The following is an 18,553-nucleotide window of genomic DNA, read 5'->3' as shown; positions in this document are numbered from 1 at the left end:
TCTGAACTTGTGCCCTGGGGACTGTGTAACAACATGCTGGGCCTCTGGAGAAACTGATGTTCAGAGCTGTCAAACAGCCAAGCCAAATGACAGTATAGTTTATGAAACAGTGGCTTGCAGGCTCACATGTTTTTGAAACCAGGTAGAAGAAAATGTCTGTCTTTTTCTATAGTGTGTGTGTGTGTGTGTGTGTGTGTAAGCTTTCTTTATGTAGCTCATACTGCTCTTGAATTTGGAGCAGTCTCCCTGCCTCTGCTTCACCCAGTGTTGGGATCCCAAGCAGCTTGGACTCCAAGACATTTGTATTAAATGTTAGTAGTGGTTGAATATGTGCAGTTCTGGGAAAAATGTATTATTTCCTTTTCTTTAAAAACATTTGGGGGCTGGAGAGATGGCTCAGCGATTAAGAGCACTTTGACTGCTCTTCCAGAGGTCCTGAGTTCAATTCCCAGCAACCACATGGTAATTCACAACCATCTGTAATGGGATCTGATGTCCTCTTCTGGTGTGTCTGAAGACAGCTACAGTGTACTCACATACATAAAATAAATATTTAAAATAAACATTAAAAATTTTTATATACATATGGAACTTTTGCTTGAATGTATGGGCACCACATATGCCTAGTACCAACAGAAACCAGAAGAGGGCATCAGATTCCCTGAAACTGGAGTTTCAGGTGTGAGTCACTCTGTGGGCACTGAGAGTCCAGCCCAGGTCCTCTGGAAGAGAGCCAGTGCCCTTCAGCCCGTTTCCCTCCCCCTTTCTTCCTTCCTTCCTTCCTTCCTTCCTCCCTTCCTTCCTTCCTCCCTCCCTCCCTCCCTCCCTCCCTCCTTCCCTCTCTCCCATCCTTCCTTCCTTCCTTCCTTCCTTCTTTCTTTCTAAGTCTTCCCCTTCTACTGTTTTCATTTTGAAAACAAATTGTTTTCTGCAGACAAAGTCTCACTATCTTCCTTAAACTCCTGGAGATCTCCCAGGTGCTGGGTATCAGGTGTGTGGCACTCCACCTAGCATGGTGGTTTTGTTTTTGTTTTTCTTTGCTTGTTCGTTTGTTTGTTTTGAGAGTCATGATATCCGAGACATTTGTTCTAAGAAGACATGAACCTCATACATGAAGGTTAATAGCGCTGGACCTGAGGCCACGATATGGAGCACAGTTGGGCTGTATCTGGAGAGATACTGGCACCCGGGCACAGTGCTTCTAGGGCTGCCTAGAGGTAGGAAGCCATGTCTGAATGCCAACTCTTTTTTGTTGTTGTTGTTTTTGTTTTTGTTTTTCGAGACAGGGTTTCTCTGTGTAGCCCTGGCTGTCCTGGAACTCACTTTGTAGACCAGGCTGGCCTCGAACTCAGAAATCCGCCTGCCTCTGCCTCTCAAGTGCTGGGATTAAAGGCGTGCGCCACCACCGCCCGGCCCAACTCTCATTTTTTACATTTTCGGGTTCTGTAGCATGTGTTAGTCTTGAACTCCCAGTCTTCCTGTGGTTGCAAATAGTTAAAAGGTGATTGAAAACCCCTTAACAACTCTGACTCAGGAGAACACCCACCTGCACCGCTCTGCACAGACTGGAAGAGCAGCAGTGAATGCAGGACTTGAGAGAACCTAGATCGGAAGCCTGCTTGGGTAGGTACTTAGTCAGAGCAACCCAGAACTCTCTGGATGGTTCTGCGAGTGCTGACATATACTAACTTTGGATAGTTCAGCATATCTCTGCCCCAAAGCACATGACCTGTCTGTCTGATGTTAAAGTGCAGACTGGGCTCCTGCATCTCATCCGACCTTTATGGCCCTTCCTAGAACTGGGATCATTGAGGAGTGGCTGCTTTGCTCAACTGAAGAAAACTAGAACCACAGTCTCGGCTTGGTTCCTTCCATTCTGTCCATATCTTACTTTTCAGACTTCACAGAAGAAGACAATCTATGATATAAGAACCATCTATCTGTCCATCCATTTGGAAACAAATTTTTAATGTGCACCTATTTTGTGCTGGGCCCCTGGTCTAGGCAAAGAAATTAACGGGCTGATGATCATTAAAATGGAAAAACAAAAGAGTGATTGAGGGTGTGTGTGTATACTGGCATATTCAATTTTGTTTTATCTATTGAGACAGAGTCTTAATTCGTAGAATGGCCTTGAATTCCTGAGCTTAAGTTATCCTCCTGCCTCTCTTCTAAGTAGATGGGCCTCCATATATTCCTCTATACTCATTTAAACTACTTAGATGTGATACAATAGAATGAAACAGCCTGTAGGAAAACAGCAAGCTGGGCATGGTGGTACACGCCTTCAATCCCAGCACTAGGCATGCAGGGGCAGGCAGATCTCTGTGAGTTGAAGGCCAGCATGGTCTACACAGAGAAACCCTGTCCTGAAAAACTGGACCAACAAAAAACCCCCAGCAAATATTTTCCCTTATTAATTCAGAATAAAAATTTGGGTCAAGGTAAACCTTTTTTTTTTTTCTTTTTTGGTATTGTTTATTTTTTGAGCATTGTCTTACTATATAGCTGTAGCTAGCCTTGAACTTGCTCTGTAGATCAGGCTGGCCTCAAAACTCCACCTATCTCTGTTAGTATTAAAGGCGTGTGTCACTATGCCTGCCCAAGATAGTATTTTAACACTGCTAAAATGACATTTCTGAGGGATTGGCACTTTCTATATTTTCCATGTTTACAAAATTCTAAATTATAATGGTGACACTTTGGCAATCAGAATAAAACCAATAAAGTCAAACAATAGGAATTTTAGTTTTATTTATTCAGGTTCTTTGAAATGGGGTCTTACTTTGTAGCTGCCTCTGACCTCAAACCGAGGCTCCTGCCTCTACCTCTCAAGTACTGGAGTTATGGGCATGCACATAAAACCTAACAACATAGTAGTAATTTTAATGAAGTCGGCAGTTTGTTGTTCAGGAACAAATGTGAGGTGGTAGGAGCTTTCCCTCTTTGGCTAAGAGTATACACTGGGTTGATTTGGGGAAGTTGATTACAGCTGGGGGAAGGTGCAGGGACTTGTGTTTTTTGATGTGACAATCCCATGAGTAGCAGTGTGCCCTAGAGGAAGCACTCAGCAGATGAGCCACATCCCCAACCCCTCACTGGGGAGTCTAGGCAAGTGCTGCACTGCTGAGCTACACTCCCAGGCCATTGTTCCATTGTATTCTCTGCTCAGTCCTCTGGTTCAGTGGTGTGTCATCACTCTCAATATCCATGACAGAGCAGGAGACAGGAGGCATGGATCACTTCAAAGTGGCAGAGCAAGATCCTAGTGCAAGGTGTCTGCTTCCAGAGCCCAGTAGAACTATTCTATTAGTGGATGTCAAAAAAAGGGGTGGGCTCACATAGGCAGTAAGGGACAAGCTGCCTAGGAGGGTCAGCAGACAGTCACTTGGGCCAGGCTGTGTTAGAAATTAATGTTGGCCTGTAAGCCTAGAACCTAGGTGGATGAGGCAGGAAGATTATGGGCTAGCCTGGGATATAGAGTAACACACACACACACACACACACACACACACACATGCACATATCTCCACTTCAGAAGGAAAGAAGGAAGGAAAGTCAGATTATTAGTGCTAGGGTGATGGTGATACTTGTAATCCCAGCTGCTTAAAAAGGCAGGAAGATCATTAATTCTAAGCCAGCCTAAGCAATTTAGCAAGATCAGATTTAAAGGGGGACAGAGGCCCAGGATGTCACTCAGTGAGTAAAGCACTTAATGTGCAAGTATAAAGACCTGAGTTGGGAATCCTAAAAGCAACATAAAACCAATGCTGTAGCACACATCTGTAGCCCCAGTTCTCCCACAAAGAGATGGGAGGCAGAGAATTCCCAGAAGCCTGAGGACCAGCTAGCCCAGAGCATGCAATAGTGAACAAGAGATCTCAAAGAGGAAGATGAAGATTGACACCCAAGGTTGTCGTCTGACCTCCATACTTGCACTGTGGCACATATGCCCATACTTATACACAGGAGTGAGCACTCAGACACATGGTTAGAAACAATTAAAAAGGGAAGGTTGGCAATAAGTACCTGTATGGCATTCATAACACTCGAAGACCAAAATAAAATGGGGCCTGCAGGTTCCAAAATAAAATGGCTCAGCAGATTGATCCCTGCAACCTACATGGTGGAAGGAGAGAACTGACTCTCGGTTGTTCACATACACACACACACACACACGAAGCGTGGGAGTTGTTGGTTTTTAGATGTTCCTTGCCTTTCCTTTACGTCCCTGTGTACTGTAATTGTTATTTTTCTTCCCTCCCCCTTGGGAATAGCTAGGTTTATTATTAATGTACCATTGATAGACATAAGACCCAACAGCCCCCTTCCCCAACAAGGAAGCCGAAAAAACATCAACAAAAAGAGCATATGCTAGATATACTAGGGAGTCAGAAATCCCGTGACATGCCATCTCTGCTTTGGTACTCAGAAGAGTGTGAGACTCTTCAAGCTTTCCAAAGCTTCAGGGAGTCCAGGGTCATTTTGGGAGAAGTCCTCAGGGCACTGCTTTGTAGAACCCTTATGGGTATGGGGTACCTTTCCCAATCCTTTTGCCAGAGGTACGTTACACTAACTCTGAGGCCAAAGTTTGACCCATAGCTTCTGACAAATTGAGACCAAGAAGTATGTTCCATTGACTCCAGCTCAGATGTGTGGGCCCCAGGCAACTACTTGAGCTCCATCTCATGCCTTCGACACAGGAACCAAATCCTAATGTCTCCTTTTGTCATTTTGAGTGAGTCACCCAAGGCCTCCAGAGTCTCCTTGTTAGGGTCAGGGTCTGTCTCAAAGTGCTGTATTAGCTCCGTGAACTGTTCTAGGGTGAACACAAGAGTTGCTATCCATGGAAGACAGATTTGAACTTGTCTCTGTCTCAGTTACTTCTATCACGGCCGCAGCTTACTTGAGTTTGATACCCAACCATAAAACCATAAAAAAACAAAAACAAAAACAAAAAACAAAAAAACAAAATAAAAAAAAACCTGAGCAGCTTCCCTCAGTGTCTGCCTTCAGACCGGCTCTGAGCATGTCAGTCACCCGTCCCTCCTTACTAACCCCAGCTTCCTGCAGCTCAGGCACCACACCCTTCTTCAGTTTGACACGCAGTCTCTGTCACCTTTTTTTGTTCTCATCTTCCTGTACCCCACACTAGGAGCACTTTTTGCAGACTGCCAGAGAGAATTCGACAGCCACACCTAGCCTGGCAAGGTGGGGCGCACCTGTAATCCCAGCATGAGAGGCTGAGGCAGAAGCATTGCTAGTTTCATGCTGGCATGGACTACACAGCAGAACTGTCTCAAAAGACAAAGCTCCAACAACAGTACTGTCCTTGGAGGCCACCCCGATCCTGGGTTGCTGTTGCCCACTTGCCACTGGTAGGCTTTTTCTGACCTACTCTCCAGCATTGGTGATGCCCAGCATTCAGTAGAGGACTCCTGGGAAGACACTGTTTTCATTAAAGTGGAAAAGCCAGTATTAGGCTTGAATCTCCAGGACCAGTCTGATGCTACACATTTTAGAATTGTAGGACTGATGAGAAAAATGACTTAACATTGTTATTTATTTAATAAGAGACAGCATTGTCCTCCCCATCTGAGGCTCCTTGGGAACAGTACCAGGTAAGCAGGTGAAACTGAGTACATTAGAGTTTTCTGGAGTTAAATTCGGAATTAGGACAAGGTAGGGGGGGAAAATCTATGCTCATTGAATAGAAAATGCAATTGCCTGTCAGTGCAGGAACTGAGTGTCTGCAGCAAATTATATTTAGGACTCTATTGTTGCAGGCAGATTAGCTAATGCTTAGTTTTAAGTGTGGGATTCTAATGCTGTTACTCCTGGTTAACTCTGCCTGGTAGGTAACCTTGTGGAACAAATGACTGCATTGCTTGAATAACATATTTGATCAAATAGGACAATTCTTTCAAAAATTGAGTTCTCTGTGGCAATTTGAGACCTGTAATCAGCAAATTAGATGATTACAGCAGGGATAAAAATAGTCTTCTAACAATGTCCAAGGTATAAATGTGATTTGAATTTTAAACTGCTGAACATGTGGTAGGAAAATGCACGGTTGGGTAAATAGGACGAGACATTATCAGATCTGATTTCTCTCCTATCCCTGCTCTGAGCTCCTGCCTAATTTTGTCCTCCCGTCTTGTCTGCAGCTGAGTTAGGAGAGATGGATCAGGCACTGGGTTCATGTCTATGTTCATGTCTTAAAGGGCGCTCTCTCAGCACTTATCTGCCCCAGAAACAATCCACATGACCTTAATATCACTCATTTATCCATCTACTTGGTATGAAATGACCTCTGTAAGACAGTAAGCTGCCTGAGTACCACCTGGGGAAGACAGCATGGGAAAGCTGTCAGTGCCAACACCTACAGACCAGTGTTTTAGGCAGCGCTCAGAGAAATGACACACTGGTAAACTAAGCTGGGGAGAGGAGACTATGGTAATGGACAAATAAGCTACTGTATCCCCATATCAGATGTAGGCCCATGCTATCTCTGCTTTTGATTCTTCTGGCCATCTCACCTCAGTGACTTCCCTGGTCACCTGGTCTCAGCTGCTCTTGAATGGTAGAACACAAAAAAATGTTTCAAACAGATTAATAGAGCCAAACCAGAGGCCATATCAGCAACAAGACTATCACCAGAAGATAGGAGCTAAGAGACTTTCTCACTAGTGATTGATTCCCTTGGTTTTATGAGGGAGCCATGGAAATTACAAATTTTTAATTAAAAATTTTATTCATTCATGAAGAATTGTCTTTTGTTACCACAAATGATGGATTTGCTATGACAATACCACCAATTGATGCATGATAGTGCACACCTACAATTCCAAACTAAAGAGGCTGAAACAGGATTCTTTGAGGCCAGTATGGGTTACGCATAGTAAATGTCTTATTATATAGCCCAGGCTATCCTTGGACTCTTCTGCCTCATCATTCTGAGTGCTAGGATTAGATCTGGGCCCCCATGCGGTAGTCACTGCTTTTTAAGACAAGAGTGTCTGCTTGGGGCTTAGAAATAATGAGTTAACTGGGTGTGGGTAGCACACCTTTAATCCAAGCAACCAGGAGGCAGAGGCAGGTGGGCCTGAGTTCAAGGCCAGCCTGGTCTATAAAGCAAGTTCCAGGATAACTAGGGCAGTTACATAAACCTTGCCTTAAAAAACCAAAAACCAAAATAATGTTGTTTGCGTGATGCCATTAGGTATAGATTTGTTTAGTTTTTTCTGTATGAGTGTTTTTGCCTTGCATATATGCCTGTGCACCATATGCATGCAGTACTGAAGGAAGTCAGAAAAGGCACTAGATCTCCTGAAACTGGAGTTAGAGGTTAAAAGCTTAGGAATCAAACCTGGAAGAGCAGCCAGTGCTGTTAACCACTGAGCCATCTCTCCAGCCCTAGGTGTAGGTTTCTGATAAACTTACTAACACTAGGAAGACTTAAAACTTCCTGAGCTATAAAAGCAATGTCAAAGAAATAGAATAACTCCAACTCTGTATAAATACAATATAGGTCTAAACTGGCTACCTCCTATTTTATAGATTTTTTGAAAACCAAGTTCATATAAGTTGAAAATAAGTGGCATTTATTTGCTCAGTCATCTCCCCCTGCACACTGAAGTGTTGTTACTTAAAGTGAAATATTACCAATAAAGGTGATAGAAGTGTACGTATGAGGTTTCATGTGAACAGTGGCCAGCAGCAGGGCCCAGGGTGTTCCCATAGCCCATCAGGAGATAACTGCAGTAAGTGTTCACTTCAACTATGCCATTTAACTTTGCAGGACACCCTTATTCCCTTCTGTCTTTCCAAGACAGGGTTTCTCTGTATAACTGGCTGTCCTGGAACTCTGTAGACTAGTCTGGCCTTGAACTCAGAAATCTGCCTGCCTCTGCCTCACAAGTGCTGGGATTAAAGGCATGCGATACCACTGCCTGGCTCTCTTCTGTCTTTTGAGACAGGGCCTTCCTAAGTGGCCTAGGGTAGAACTTTGGACTTTCCCAAGACTCTAGGTGTGCATCAGTGTGCCTAGGTTCATTTTCCTTAGAGGCAGTTTCAGGCTACTGTGTTAAATTGCTTAAACAGAATGTCTTATATTCTTTATATTTGGGTAAGGGTGAAGACTATGAATTATAGCACTGTGACCTGTAACTACTCTGGAGAGGACAGAGGACCCAGTGAAACTCCCTGGGTGTGGAATGCCTCTGAAAGCACAGCTGAGACAGCTGACAACTTTAGTGTGAATAGCCACCGGTGTAGGGCATTGTGGGAAACAGAAGAGCCTCATGGAAACCCAGGCTATATAGCAAGCAGTAGGCCAGCTTGGGTTGCATTGCAAGACTGTCTTAAAAATTACAAAACCAAGAGAACTTAGTAGACCAACTCAAAAAGGCAACTCCTAGTTTCTGATACCAGAGAGAGTTAAGAACAGCTGCTTCAAAGATAGTATTATCTTTATTAAAAATTGATAGACGTAGCAGCACTTACAAAACGAGTTCATGAAGGCAGGACATGCTGTCAGCTGACAGTGGAGAAGGGCAGCCTAGGCCAGGCTGTGGGCTCTGCATCCCACGCCGGCTCACAACCACTTGTCACACCCTATCAACAGCAACCTACAACACCCGAGCAGAGGCCAGCAACCACCATGGCCTCCTTAACTTCAAGCTTTTGTCATCTGTGTGAAGAGTCCAGTGGGTCAAGTAGCACCCTCCTTAGCAGCTTCTGGAGCACTCAGTGGTGTTCTGGAGGTGGCTGGTGTACTTGACCCTATATAAAACACCTAGCATTCAATAAAAGCACTTCCGTCCAAGGCATCTTGTAGACCCCTGCTGCTCTGGAAGAGATGCACCTCTCCATAGAGCATAGCATCTGCAGGGGCTCCTGACCTCCAAGGCAGCACAAGGAGCTCCAGGCAGCTGCTTCCACACCACTGTCTTTGGAGGCGATGGCAGGTTTGGTCATTCTGTCTCCTGTTCACTGCTCTGCTTCTTACTGCTGTGTGGGGGTGTCAGGACCCCACTCGGAGGAGGAGAAATCCTATTTTGTTCTGACAATATGGCTTTCTTTGCTTGGGCTTTGTCCTACATAAGAATAAGAGGGAAAGTTGTCAAAGTAAAGTGTCATTTTACTTGCTGTGTGTTTTTAAAATAGAGGCAAGAGGGAGAAATAGCAAAAATTATATAGTTAGGCTTGGTGGCAAACTTGTAATCCTACCACTTGGGAGCAGAGGTGAGACTTCTGAGTTCTAGGTTAGTCTGGGCTATATCTAGTAAGACCTGGTCTCAGTAAACAACCCTCTCACCTAAAATCTATAGTATTCAGATACCAAGACATAGGATCTATGGACCAGAAACATTCTTAATGGAATTAGAACTGGCTTTCCTTAGGCAACATTGGTTAAGTACTTGTCTGATGGGAGCAAGGGGATTACTAACCAGCAAATCCAAGCTGTTGGTATGGGTCTGGATGTTGTGGGAGTCTTCCATGGGAACTCCCCGGAAGTGTTTGAGTTTGGAACTTCCCATCTCTCGGATAACCATGGCGAATGGAACCATCCATTTGACACACTTCTCTATGTCGCACCACTGATAACCTGCCAGTAAAGAAGTCAGAGGCTCAATCTGCAGCTGATAGCTGGCTTGTACCTTGAAGACAGCTTGTCTGTGAACTCATAAGAAAAACCAACATACCTGAGACCTTCTGCATCAACTCCAACGAGGAGAAATGATACAAAGCAGAAGCAGCGAGGACACCATAAGGAAATTCTAAGCAGCCAACATCCAGGACGCACAGGTCTAAAAGCTAAGGGAAGATGGGAGCGCTAAGACAAGATGCCACATGAAGCTTCTAGAAGCCCCTGGTAAGCTGTGGTGTGCCACACAAACACACACAGTGGGGAAGCAGGAGGTCCACATACCTCTGTGATCTGCACAAAGACTTGCTGTGGGTACTGAGGCATTAGCACTTCACCCGTGTCATTGACATAGGCCACTTGGACATAAACATTCAGCCAGGACACAATGGTCAGAGGGCTTAAACGCCACTTAAGGGCCTAAAAGGAAAGAAATAAGAGTTGCTAAAAGCTCAGCTATAGTCCCTGCCACGTCTATCTGGATAAGACCCACTGGGCACACCACACACACACACACACACACACACACACACACACACACAGACACGGATATTAATGTATAACCTGCCTTCATCATCATTAATTCCATGGTAAGAATTTCATCCCCGGAGCAAGCACCATCTGTAACATAAGCAAACTGGTGCAACTTTGGAGGGTAGATTTCCTAAAAGGGAACAGAAGGAAGATGCTATTAGAAGAAACCGTTCCTAGCAGTTTCAGATTAGGACATGCATCCAAAATGACTCTAGCATGCTGATGTGGAAAGAGGATACACTCAATGGCTCAACACTGGGGTTCACTTCAGCAACTGAAAACATGTTAGTCATAGGAAGTAAAACTAGCTGGCTGTGGTGGCCTTTAATGTCAGAACTCCAGAGGCAGAGGCTGCTGGATCTGTGAGTTCTAAGCAAGCTAGAGCTAGAGATGCTGTCTCAAAAAAAGGAAACTCCACCAATAAATGGACTCATGGACAAATAAGCCGCTTAAACTTTCTCATTCACCCTATAACCTATTAACCACCCCATAACAACCCTTTCTATTTGTTTTGAGGGGGTATGCAGGCCTCAAATTGCCTATTCTCTCCTACCTCATCCGTCCAAGTGCCAGGATCCCAGGTGGGAACCACGATGCCCAATTTCAATCTTTTTAGTCCCCAGGTCACTTATGGTTAAAGCAACTACTAATCTAAATGATCTGTGCATGTGTTCCTTACTTGCCCACCACCCACCACTGTTTACCTTAACTTTAGAAGCCTCAAAGTTAAGAATTCAAGATGCATATGACAGTTGATTATAGGGGCAAAATTTAATAATGCTTATCACACAAAGAATGCTAGGGAGGTTTGTTCTGTTTTTTTACCTCAAGTTTAGAAGCAATAAATAAGGCTGATATCCCAATAAGTTGTAAAAGTGTTTTTATGATATTCTGTTGTGATGCCATGTATCGATCAAAGAAGTCCTGTGCCAAGTAGAATGTCTCTCTGTGGAGCTTATAGACTTCGCACACCTGGAAAAAGGGGTCCATGTTAGAACAGGTTCTTGAGAGGCAGTACAAGCAAACTTGCCTGACTTTTGATACAGTAAGAATGCTAACTGCTTTTATGAAAGGCTGTCACCTTACTCCTAACCACAGCCCAATGAGACCCTGGAACTGAGGGCACTATGACTTACACACAACAGCAAGAGGAAATCAGACAGGCTAAGTCTGATCAAAGTAGCACTTTCATAGAGACCAAATCCTCACTCCACAAAGCCTCCAGTTCTCAAAGAATACAATCTCCTTTACAAGTTTCACTGTGACTCAGAAAAAGAACTAGTATATTCTTCACAGCTGAACAATACCAGTTACGTTTTCTTTTTGATTCTTCATTTTTGAGATAGGGTCTCACTATGTAGCCATGGCTAGAAACAGAACTTGTTCTGTAGACCAGGCTGGCCTTGACCTCAGAGTTCCACCTGCCCGTGCCTCCTGAGTGCTGGGATTCAGCGTGTGTGCCACCACTGTCAGCAGCTTTTATTTCTTGTTGCAGTCATGAGGATGTAGTCAACAGGCTTGCATGACACCTGGCTTATACAGTATTTCTAATCTGTACAACTCTGCACCCTTGAAGCACTTTAAGTACTTCTTGAAGATGCCAGAGACAAGAAAGCAGATTTAGGAGCTGGACAAACAGATCAGTGAGCCCATGCTGGTTACCAGGACCCGAGTTTGGTTCCCAGCACACACACTGATTAGCTCACAACTGCCTGTAACTCTAGCTGACACCCTCTTTTGACCTCTGTGAGCACATAAACACAGTGGCACACAGAGATACACATAAATCTTGAAAGAAAAGGAAGAAAGAAAAAAAAAGGAAGGAAGGGAGGAAGGAAGGAAGAAAAGGAAGGAAAATCCACTTGGTGGTGGAATACATTTATAATCCTACTACTTGGGATGTGGAGTAGTTTAATGTTACCTCTGACTACATAGCAAGTTCAAGGTCAGCCTGGGTGATGAGAACCTGTCTAAAATAAAACTGAGACTCAAATTTAAGCAATTTGTCTGACCCAGGTCCCTTAAGTGACAAGTCAGCAGAGGATTCTAGGTCTGGTCCCACCAGAATGCATATCATATAAAAAGTAGGGACACTGCATTTCCAAAGGGTAGGTGTCCCCACATCATTTGAGTTACTCATACCCCTACACAACACTTTCTGGAGGTGGCAGTAAACCTGCCAACATGATTCTTCCACTTCTCAGAAGAAATGCTATTTCTTCCTCACTACAAGTACCCAGGAAGTTCCCTTGAATCTAAGTACTACGAGTCACTCAAAGTTCACCCCCAGCAAGAGGTGCACCACTAATCAAATTTCACTTTCTTTTGGCACTACTGGGGATTCAACCTAGGGTCTCATGTATGCCAGACTAACCACAGCTAGGCTCAGCCTTTAAATTTCATTTAAAAAAAAAAAAAAAAAAAAAAGCTTAATGATTAGCTTGTTAGTCTGTCATACTTTTAAAAAGCTGCAATGTGGGGTTTTGTTTGTTTCTTGAGCTGCCTGGAATGGAACCTAAGGCCTAGACTATGCAGGCAAACTACTCCAGCCTCATGTGCTTGCTTATTGATCAATCACTGCACAGAAGTAGAGAAATGATTCTCAATGTGATTAGAACAAGACAGCCTTTTAAGAAATCTTTCTGGGAGGAGAGAATGGACCCCAGGAATTTAAATAAGTACATTTGAGATCTGACTGCTGCACATAACCTGTTCATATATGCCTGTAACTGACAGTGACCACTGCACGGCTAGTATGTGCATTCCAGTAGACATCTTTAAAAACAACTTAGCAGACATTAATTTGTAACTAACTTTACAATAGAAAATCACAACCTTTGTAACTATTCAAACGTAGATAGGAAAAACAATGAAATGCCAACTTTAAATTGTCTAAGGGACAAAATTATTTCAGAAATTTCAATAATGTAGCAAGCACATGCAGACTGCAGCAGCACAGAAAAACCTAGCAATGGTGACACCCAAGTAGCCAAGACCCAAGCTTACCTCCATCAGCCAATCCAAAAGAACTGCTCTCATCCTCGCCTGCAGGAGCGGATGGCGCTGCAGAAAGTGCTCATCTCTTAGGTAAGTCTTTTCTTTGTTTAACATGATCCTCCAAACTTCTTCTCTATTGCCCCAACTATAAGAAGAAAAAAACAAGAAACCTGAAAAGCTCAGATAGATGTCAGTCTGCACCCACACTAATGCAGACCAGAAAGACAAATGACACTCAGAAGCCATGGATCAAAGTCAACACCTACTTCAAGACGGGAAGTGGGGAGGCTCTGGGTGGTCTGATTTTCCGAGGCTGAAATGCAGTCTTGGGGTACTCAAGCTCATTGTCCTCTTCTTTGTTAGGGGTGGGGATAAAAGAGCAGGGGTCCACGCATGCTGAATTATCATCCCAAGGCTGCCAATGAAACACATGGCAAGGTGTTAGAGGCAAACCAGCAATTTGTCCATTCATGGACTGGTAAATTAGCTGGGCTTGACATGCTGGCCTTAGTTAAAATGGAGGCAGTATGGAACAACAAAAGCCAAAGGCATGCCTCAAAGATTCATGTCACTTCTGTAACTAACTTAGGAAACATGGACATCAAATGAAATACTCAGGTGGCCAAGTGGACACAAAAAGTAACTTATATTGCAAAAAAGATCACTACCTCATTAGAACTAAATTAAGTTGTGATCACAGGTCAAACTAATGAGTCCAAAGAAATGACTTCATATCCTATTAAATAGCCCATGTTATTCTAGTTCCAGAAGATTCAACACCCTCTCTGGCTTCAGCAGGCCACCAGTTATGCCCATGGGACATAGACTGTCAAAACAAACAAACAACAACAAAAAAACCCATTCACACACACACTTTTTAGAGAGAACAAAGGTATTAAGCATGTGGTGACTCTGCTGGTGTAGAAACTCATCAGATCTAAAGACTTGCATCGCTGGGCAGTGGTGGCACACGCCTTTAATCCCAGCACTTGGGAGGCAGAGGCAGGCGGATTTCTGAGTTCGAGGCCAGCCTGGTCTACAGAGTGAGTTCCAGGACAGCCAGGGCTATACAGAGAAATACTGTCTTGAAAAACCAATAAATAAATAAATGATAAAGACTTGCATCTTATTTACTGATTCATTCATTTGTTGACAGAGTCTTGCCTATGTAGTTCAGATTGATTTCTAATTCATGATCCTCCTGCCTCACCTCTTAAATGCTGGTTAGAAGAAGACACCATTGTACCTGGCACCAGCAGCTATCTTATTTTAAGCAGAGGCCATTAACGACTAGAAAACAAAACTGGTATGCCTAGGATGTCTTCCTGAATTGTATTCCCCCGTTCTTGCAGCACCCAGACCATTTTTCACAGAACTCCTGATTTCCAACCAGTGCTACATAAAGCTTCTCTCTGCTCAATGTAGAATTGGGCATGCAAATTATCCACAACAGCTCCTGCCAGCTGTGTGAGAAAGGCCGCTTCCTCTCAGTTCTGGCTTTGTATGCTTGGTATAGCATTACGAACCCCGACTCAAAAGGTTCATAATTACCGCTATAGGAAGTTGCTCTTCAATCAAGAACTAGTTCTTTTGAAGGTACAAGCTAGGTGCCACCCTCCATGGCCAGGTGGCTGGCACATCTGGGAGCAGGCCTCTAGAGATAAACTTAGTAGTTTCCAACCTGCAGTTCATAGTTTGCCTTCAGCAAACACATGGGCTCCAAAGTTGGCTTTTTAAGAAGCCAGTGGATTAAGCAGAATAATGAAGTCTGCTTTTGAGTGTGTATTAAGTTTTATAAGATGCCAGATCAATCTGACTGAGATCAACTACAACTATGGCTTACCACCTTTTATCCTTATACATACTTCTTCCTTATGCAAAACAAGTAGAAAAATGACCCCGGGCAGTGGTGGTGCACGCCTTTAATTCTGGCACTTGAGAGGCAGAGGCAGGCGGATTTCTGAGTTCGAGGCCAGCCTGGTCTACAGAGTGAGCTTCAGGATAGCCAGGACTACTGAGAAAAACCCTGTCTCAAAAAAAAAAACAAAAGAAAAGAAAAATGACTGACTAGTATTCCTTTAATCTCACCACTCAGAAGGGCTTGGGCAGTCTAAGTTTGAAGCCAGCCCGGTACACAGTGAGCTCCCGGCCATCCAAGGCTATATAGTGGGAACCCATCTCAAAAACAAAAAAACCCAAATACAATAAAACTAAAAAGTTTTTGTGAAAAAAGTAAACAAGAAAATGGACATGCAGTCATTTAGTGTAACTGAAGTGGTGGTGTGGATGTTTCTAATCCCAGCGCTCTGGAAGCTGAGGCAGGGGATCACTGAGTTTAAGGTCAGCCTGAGTTACATATGGGCACTCTGCTTTCAAAAACAAAAATAGTAGCTAAAGATAAGAATCTTCGTGGGCTTTCAGTATCATTGAATTTAATATGGGTCCTCTCATTGGCTCATGTTGTTTCACTGGGCTGAACTCAACTCCACAAAAAGGTTCTATGCAATTAAAACAGAAAACAGCACAAAATTACCCACACCCCAAACTCCGGCTTTGAGTCTTTTCAGAAGAAACTCATTTCTGGACAACCGTGAGAACACCTTCTCACGACTGGACTCTCGCTATCATCCACCCATGTGCTGTGACTCTCATCCCCACAGTCCTTTCTTGGACACTCAGAGCACTGCTGTTATTCCTGAGAAGTGAGCCTGAAATTTCCACAAAGCCAACACTGGTGGCTTAGCCTCATTCTCGCTTGGACATTTCTGTTGAAAGCACGGCTAGCAATCGTGAACAATCTTGAATTCTGCAAAGCATGGTTTATCTTAATAATAATGACAACTTGCTGATGATTTTAAGGGAAATAAGAAAAAAAAAAGGATGTAGGATGCATTTTCCTTCTGTAGGGGCTACATTTAAAAAAAAAAAAAAGCAGGAAGAAAAACTGACCCTCTTTTTTAATGTCCACTGGGGTCCTGCCTAGAAATGCACATTACTGGCAGCCCTAGCTGGCGGAACATCATTGCTTGGAAGACATTCTTCACAACCAGCTGTCTCTCCCTGCTCTACAAAGTCACTGCTAGCCTCTTTGGGATAAGAGAGATGAGGTCAACAGAATACTGTTCCTGCTCAGCTTTATCTATAATGAAGGTCGAAGGTCTCACCAACCACTTTGGAGATAGGCTGCTCCCCCCACTGGAGCCATAACTATAGTCTCCAGCCATTTCTGGAGGCAGAGAGATAATACAAGCTCCCTCTGCAAGGATCTTCTGAAATTATGATACCATGCTGCATTAGAAAGATCTGGCAAGCACTACATAGGAGGGACAGAAAGAATGGAGCAGCCAATGAAATCCTGGTTCAGACACACGTCACCACAGACCCTTGCTGAGGCCACGTAATGTCCAGACAGCAGTGATCAATGTAGTCAGCTGATGGTAGAACATTCTGGGCCACATACAAGAAAAGAGTTTGTAGCTTTTGCTACAGGATTTCACTATATGGTCTGGGCTGGCACGGAACTCAGATGGCCTGTCTTTGCTTCTCTACTGCTGGGATTAAGAAAAGTCACAAGAATGGATGAAAGAGTTGGGAGTCCTATCCCCCAACTAGCCTTTGGCAATAAGACTTCGGACCCAGCTCTGCACTGGGCTTGCAAAGGACTCTGGGTTACCTTCTAAGACTCAGTTTCCCCCTGGGCTTAGAAAGGACCAAATTATATGACGCTCACTCTGGTTCCTCCAGGTATCAGTACCTGTAACCTTAAAGGTGCCACTCAGGAAACAAAAACCCTTCCCACAACCCCAGGCCCAACAGAGACCAGGCCACACTGACAAGCGCCAGAGGTTCAGCCATGTGGCCTGCGGCTCTGGTTTGGGAAACTTGGAAGAAAGAAAGCATGGAACTCAAGAGGCAGAACACCCTGTAGGCAGCAGACCTACCTGACTGCTATCCTGGCTTTTCACAGTCTTGTCAATCTTGGCAATTTCTTCATCTGGATCTTGCAAAAACTAAAAACAAAAAAATTCCCAGTCCACCAAGGGTCCACACGGTGCAACCCAAAGACAAAAACACAAGAGAAAAGGGGGAAAAAGTTTGCTAGGTTCTGAACCGCATTCAACTAAAGGAAACCTTCCCCCCCCCCCCCAACTAACTCTCTTCACTAGTAAGTGAGAAGACCCAAACTGGTACCCAGGTAAGATGGAATGGGGTGGCTGTCCCCTTCCCAACCTGTATCCTTTGTACTCACAACGGCCACATTTGCCTTCCTTTTTCTGGAGCGGACTGAGAGGTCGGAGCCACCTTCTTCTTTCATGTTGCCGAGGTCCGTCGAGTCTCTGCAAAGGATGGTGTCATGGGGTGCTGCTCCCCCTAAACTCAGACCGCCCCTCCCCCACAACTTACCCTTACTCTCCAGCAACAGGGAGGCCACTCACCTCTCCTTCCTTTCCCTTGGCATGGCTCAGGACTTGGGCTTGGAACTCAGACCTGGGAGGACACCAAGTAGGCATCGTGGTGAGCACGGCCCGAAGAGGAGACCTGAGTCCTCCAGTTCGTCCCGGGCACCCCTCCCCCCTCCCGCGCGGGCGGCGGGAGCCTCCCGGGCCCGGAGGCCGGCCGGGAAAATGGCCGATGGGCCCGGGTGGCTTGTCACCCGCAGGCGCGGCCGGCAGCCTGCGACCCTGGGTCCGAACCTGAGGTTGGGAATGGAGGCCCAGCCGCCCTTCGAGAGGACCCCCCGCTCCATCACCGCCCTCGGGGCCGGGGCTGCCTCAGTGTCCCTTTCTACACCTATCCTTGACCCGTCTCTCACAACAACCCCGGCAGGGGCACCCCGAGCTGATACCTCAGGGGACCCGGTGACCCGGTCTCGCCCCACCCCCACCCGGGCCCGGTCCGGTCGGACCCGGTCCGGACGCCTGGGAATCGTGGGAGTCGTGGGAGTCCCGGGAGTCCAGGCAGCCCGTACCCGAAGCTGTGTCCGCCGCAGGCAGGCGCGCTCGAGCGGGCGGGAGGCCGACGGCGGGCGGGAAGCAGGAGGCGGGAGGCGGCGGCCGAGCGCGCGGCGCTGGCGGGATCCGCGCCTGCCCCCTACACCGCGCTGGCTGTCGAGCCGGCTGCTCCTGCGCCCGGCTTCGAGCGGGACATTTAAAAATCCCAGCGCGCGGCACCGGCCCCGTCCCGCCCTCGCGCCCCGCCCCGCGGACTGCGAGCCCCTCAGCGGCCGCCGCAGGCCCGGGGCCCGCCCCGTCGCCGCGCGGACCAGCGAGGAGCTCTGGTGGGGGCGTGGCTTTCCAGCGGGGCGTGTTCTTATGTGGGCGTGGCCTACGCTAAAGGGTGGGGCTAAATGTCAGGGCCTGCGCGCCGGGGGTG

At 45.6% G+C, this 18,553-nt stretch overlaps 1 protein-coding gene across 1 annotated transcript; it reads right to left on the bottom strand.

Annotated features, from left to right (window-relative positions):
- Positions 1 to 8,453: 8,453 nt before the first annotated feature.
- Ccne1 (cyclin E1) lies at positions 8,454 to 18,295 on the bottom strand. The gene is made up of 12 exons (XM_028754160.1): positions 18,150 to 18,295; positions 17,617 to 17,668; positions 17,430 to 17,517; positions 17,122 to 17,190; positions 13,447 to 13,595; positions 13,190 to 13,325; positions 11,009 to 11,155; positions 10,218 to 10,313; positions 9,935 to 10,069; positions 9,708 to 9,819; positions 9,453 to 9,610; positions 8,454 to 9,098 (listed from the first exon to the last, which is right to left on the bottom strand). The coding sequence occupies exons 2-12, from the start codon at positions 17,637 to 17,639 to the stop codon at positions 8,976 to 8,978; spliced, it is 1,236 nt and encodes a 411-aa protein (XP_028609993.1). The 5' UTR covers positions 17,640 to 17,668; positions 18,150 to 18,295; the 3' UTR covers positions 8,454 to 8,975.
- Between the last annotated feature and the right edge of the window lie 258 nt (positions 18,296 to 18,553).

This window comes from Grammomys surdaster, unplaced genomic scaffold (genome assembly GCF_004785775.1).
Source record: "Grammomys surdaster isolate TR1022 unplaced genomic scaffold, NIH_TR_1.0 125984, whole genome shotgun sequence".
In the NCBI taxonomy this organism is placed as follows: Eukaryota; Metazoa; Chordata; class Mammalia; order Rodentia; family Muridae; genus Grammomys; species Grammomys surdaster.
The sequence above is the reverse complement of the archived record's forward strand: the minus strand, read 5'-3'. Positions and strand labels throughout refer to the sequence as shown.

Coding starts and splice junctions, on each gene's coding strand:
- Ccne1 (XM_028754160.1), bottom strand. CDS start 17,639: ATGCCAAGGGAAAGGAAGGAGAG. Junction 13,596..17,121: donor AAAGCCAGGATAGCAGTCAG/GTAGGTCTGCTG, acceptor TTTCATTGGCAG/CCTTGGGATGATAATTCAGC. Junction 9,611..9,707: donor GTTGATGCAGAAGGTCTCAG/GTATGTTGGTTT, acceptor CTTTACTGGCAG/GTTATCAGTGGTGCGACATA.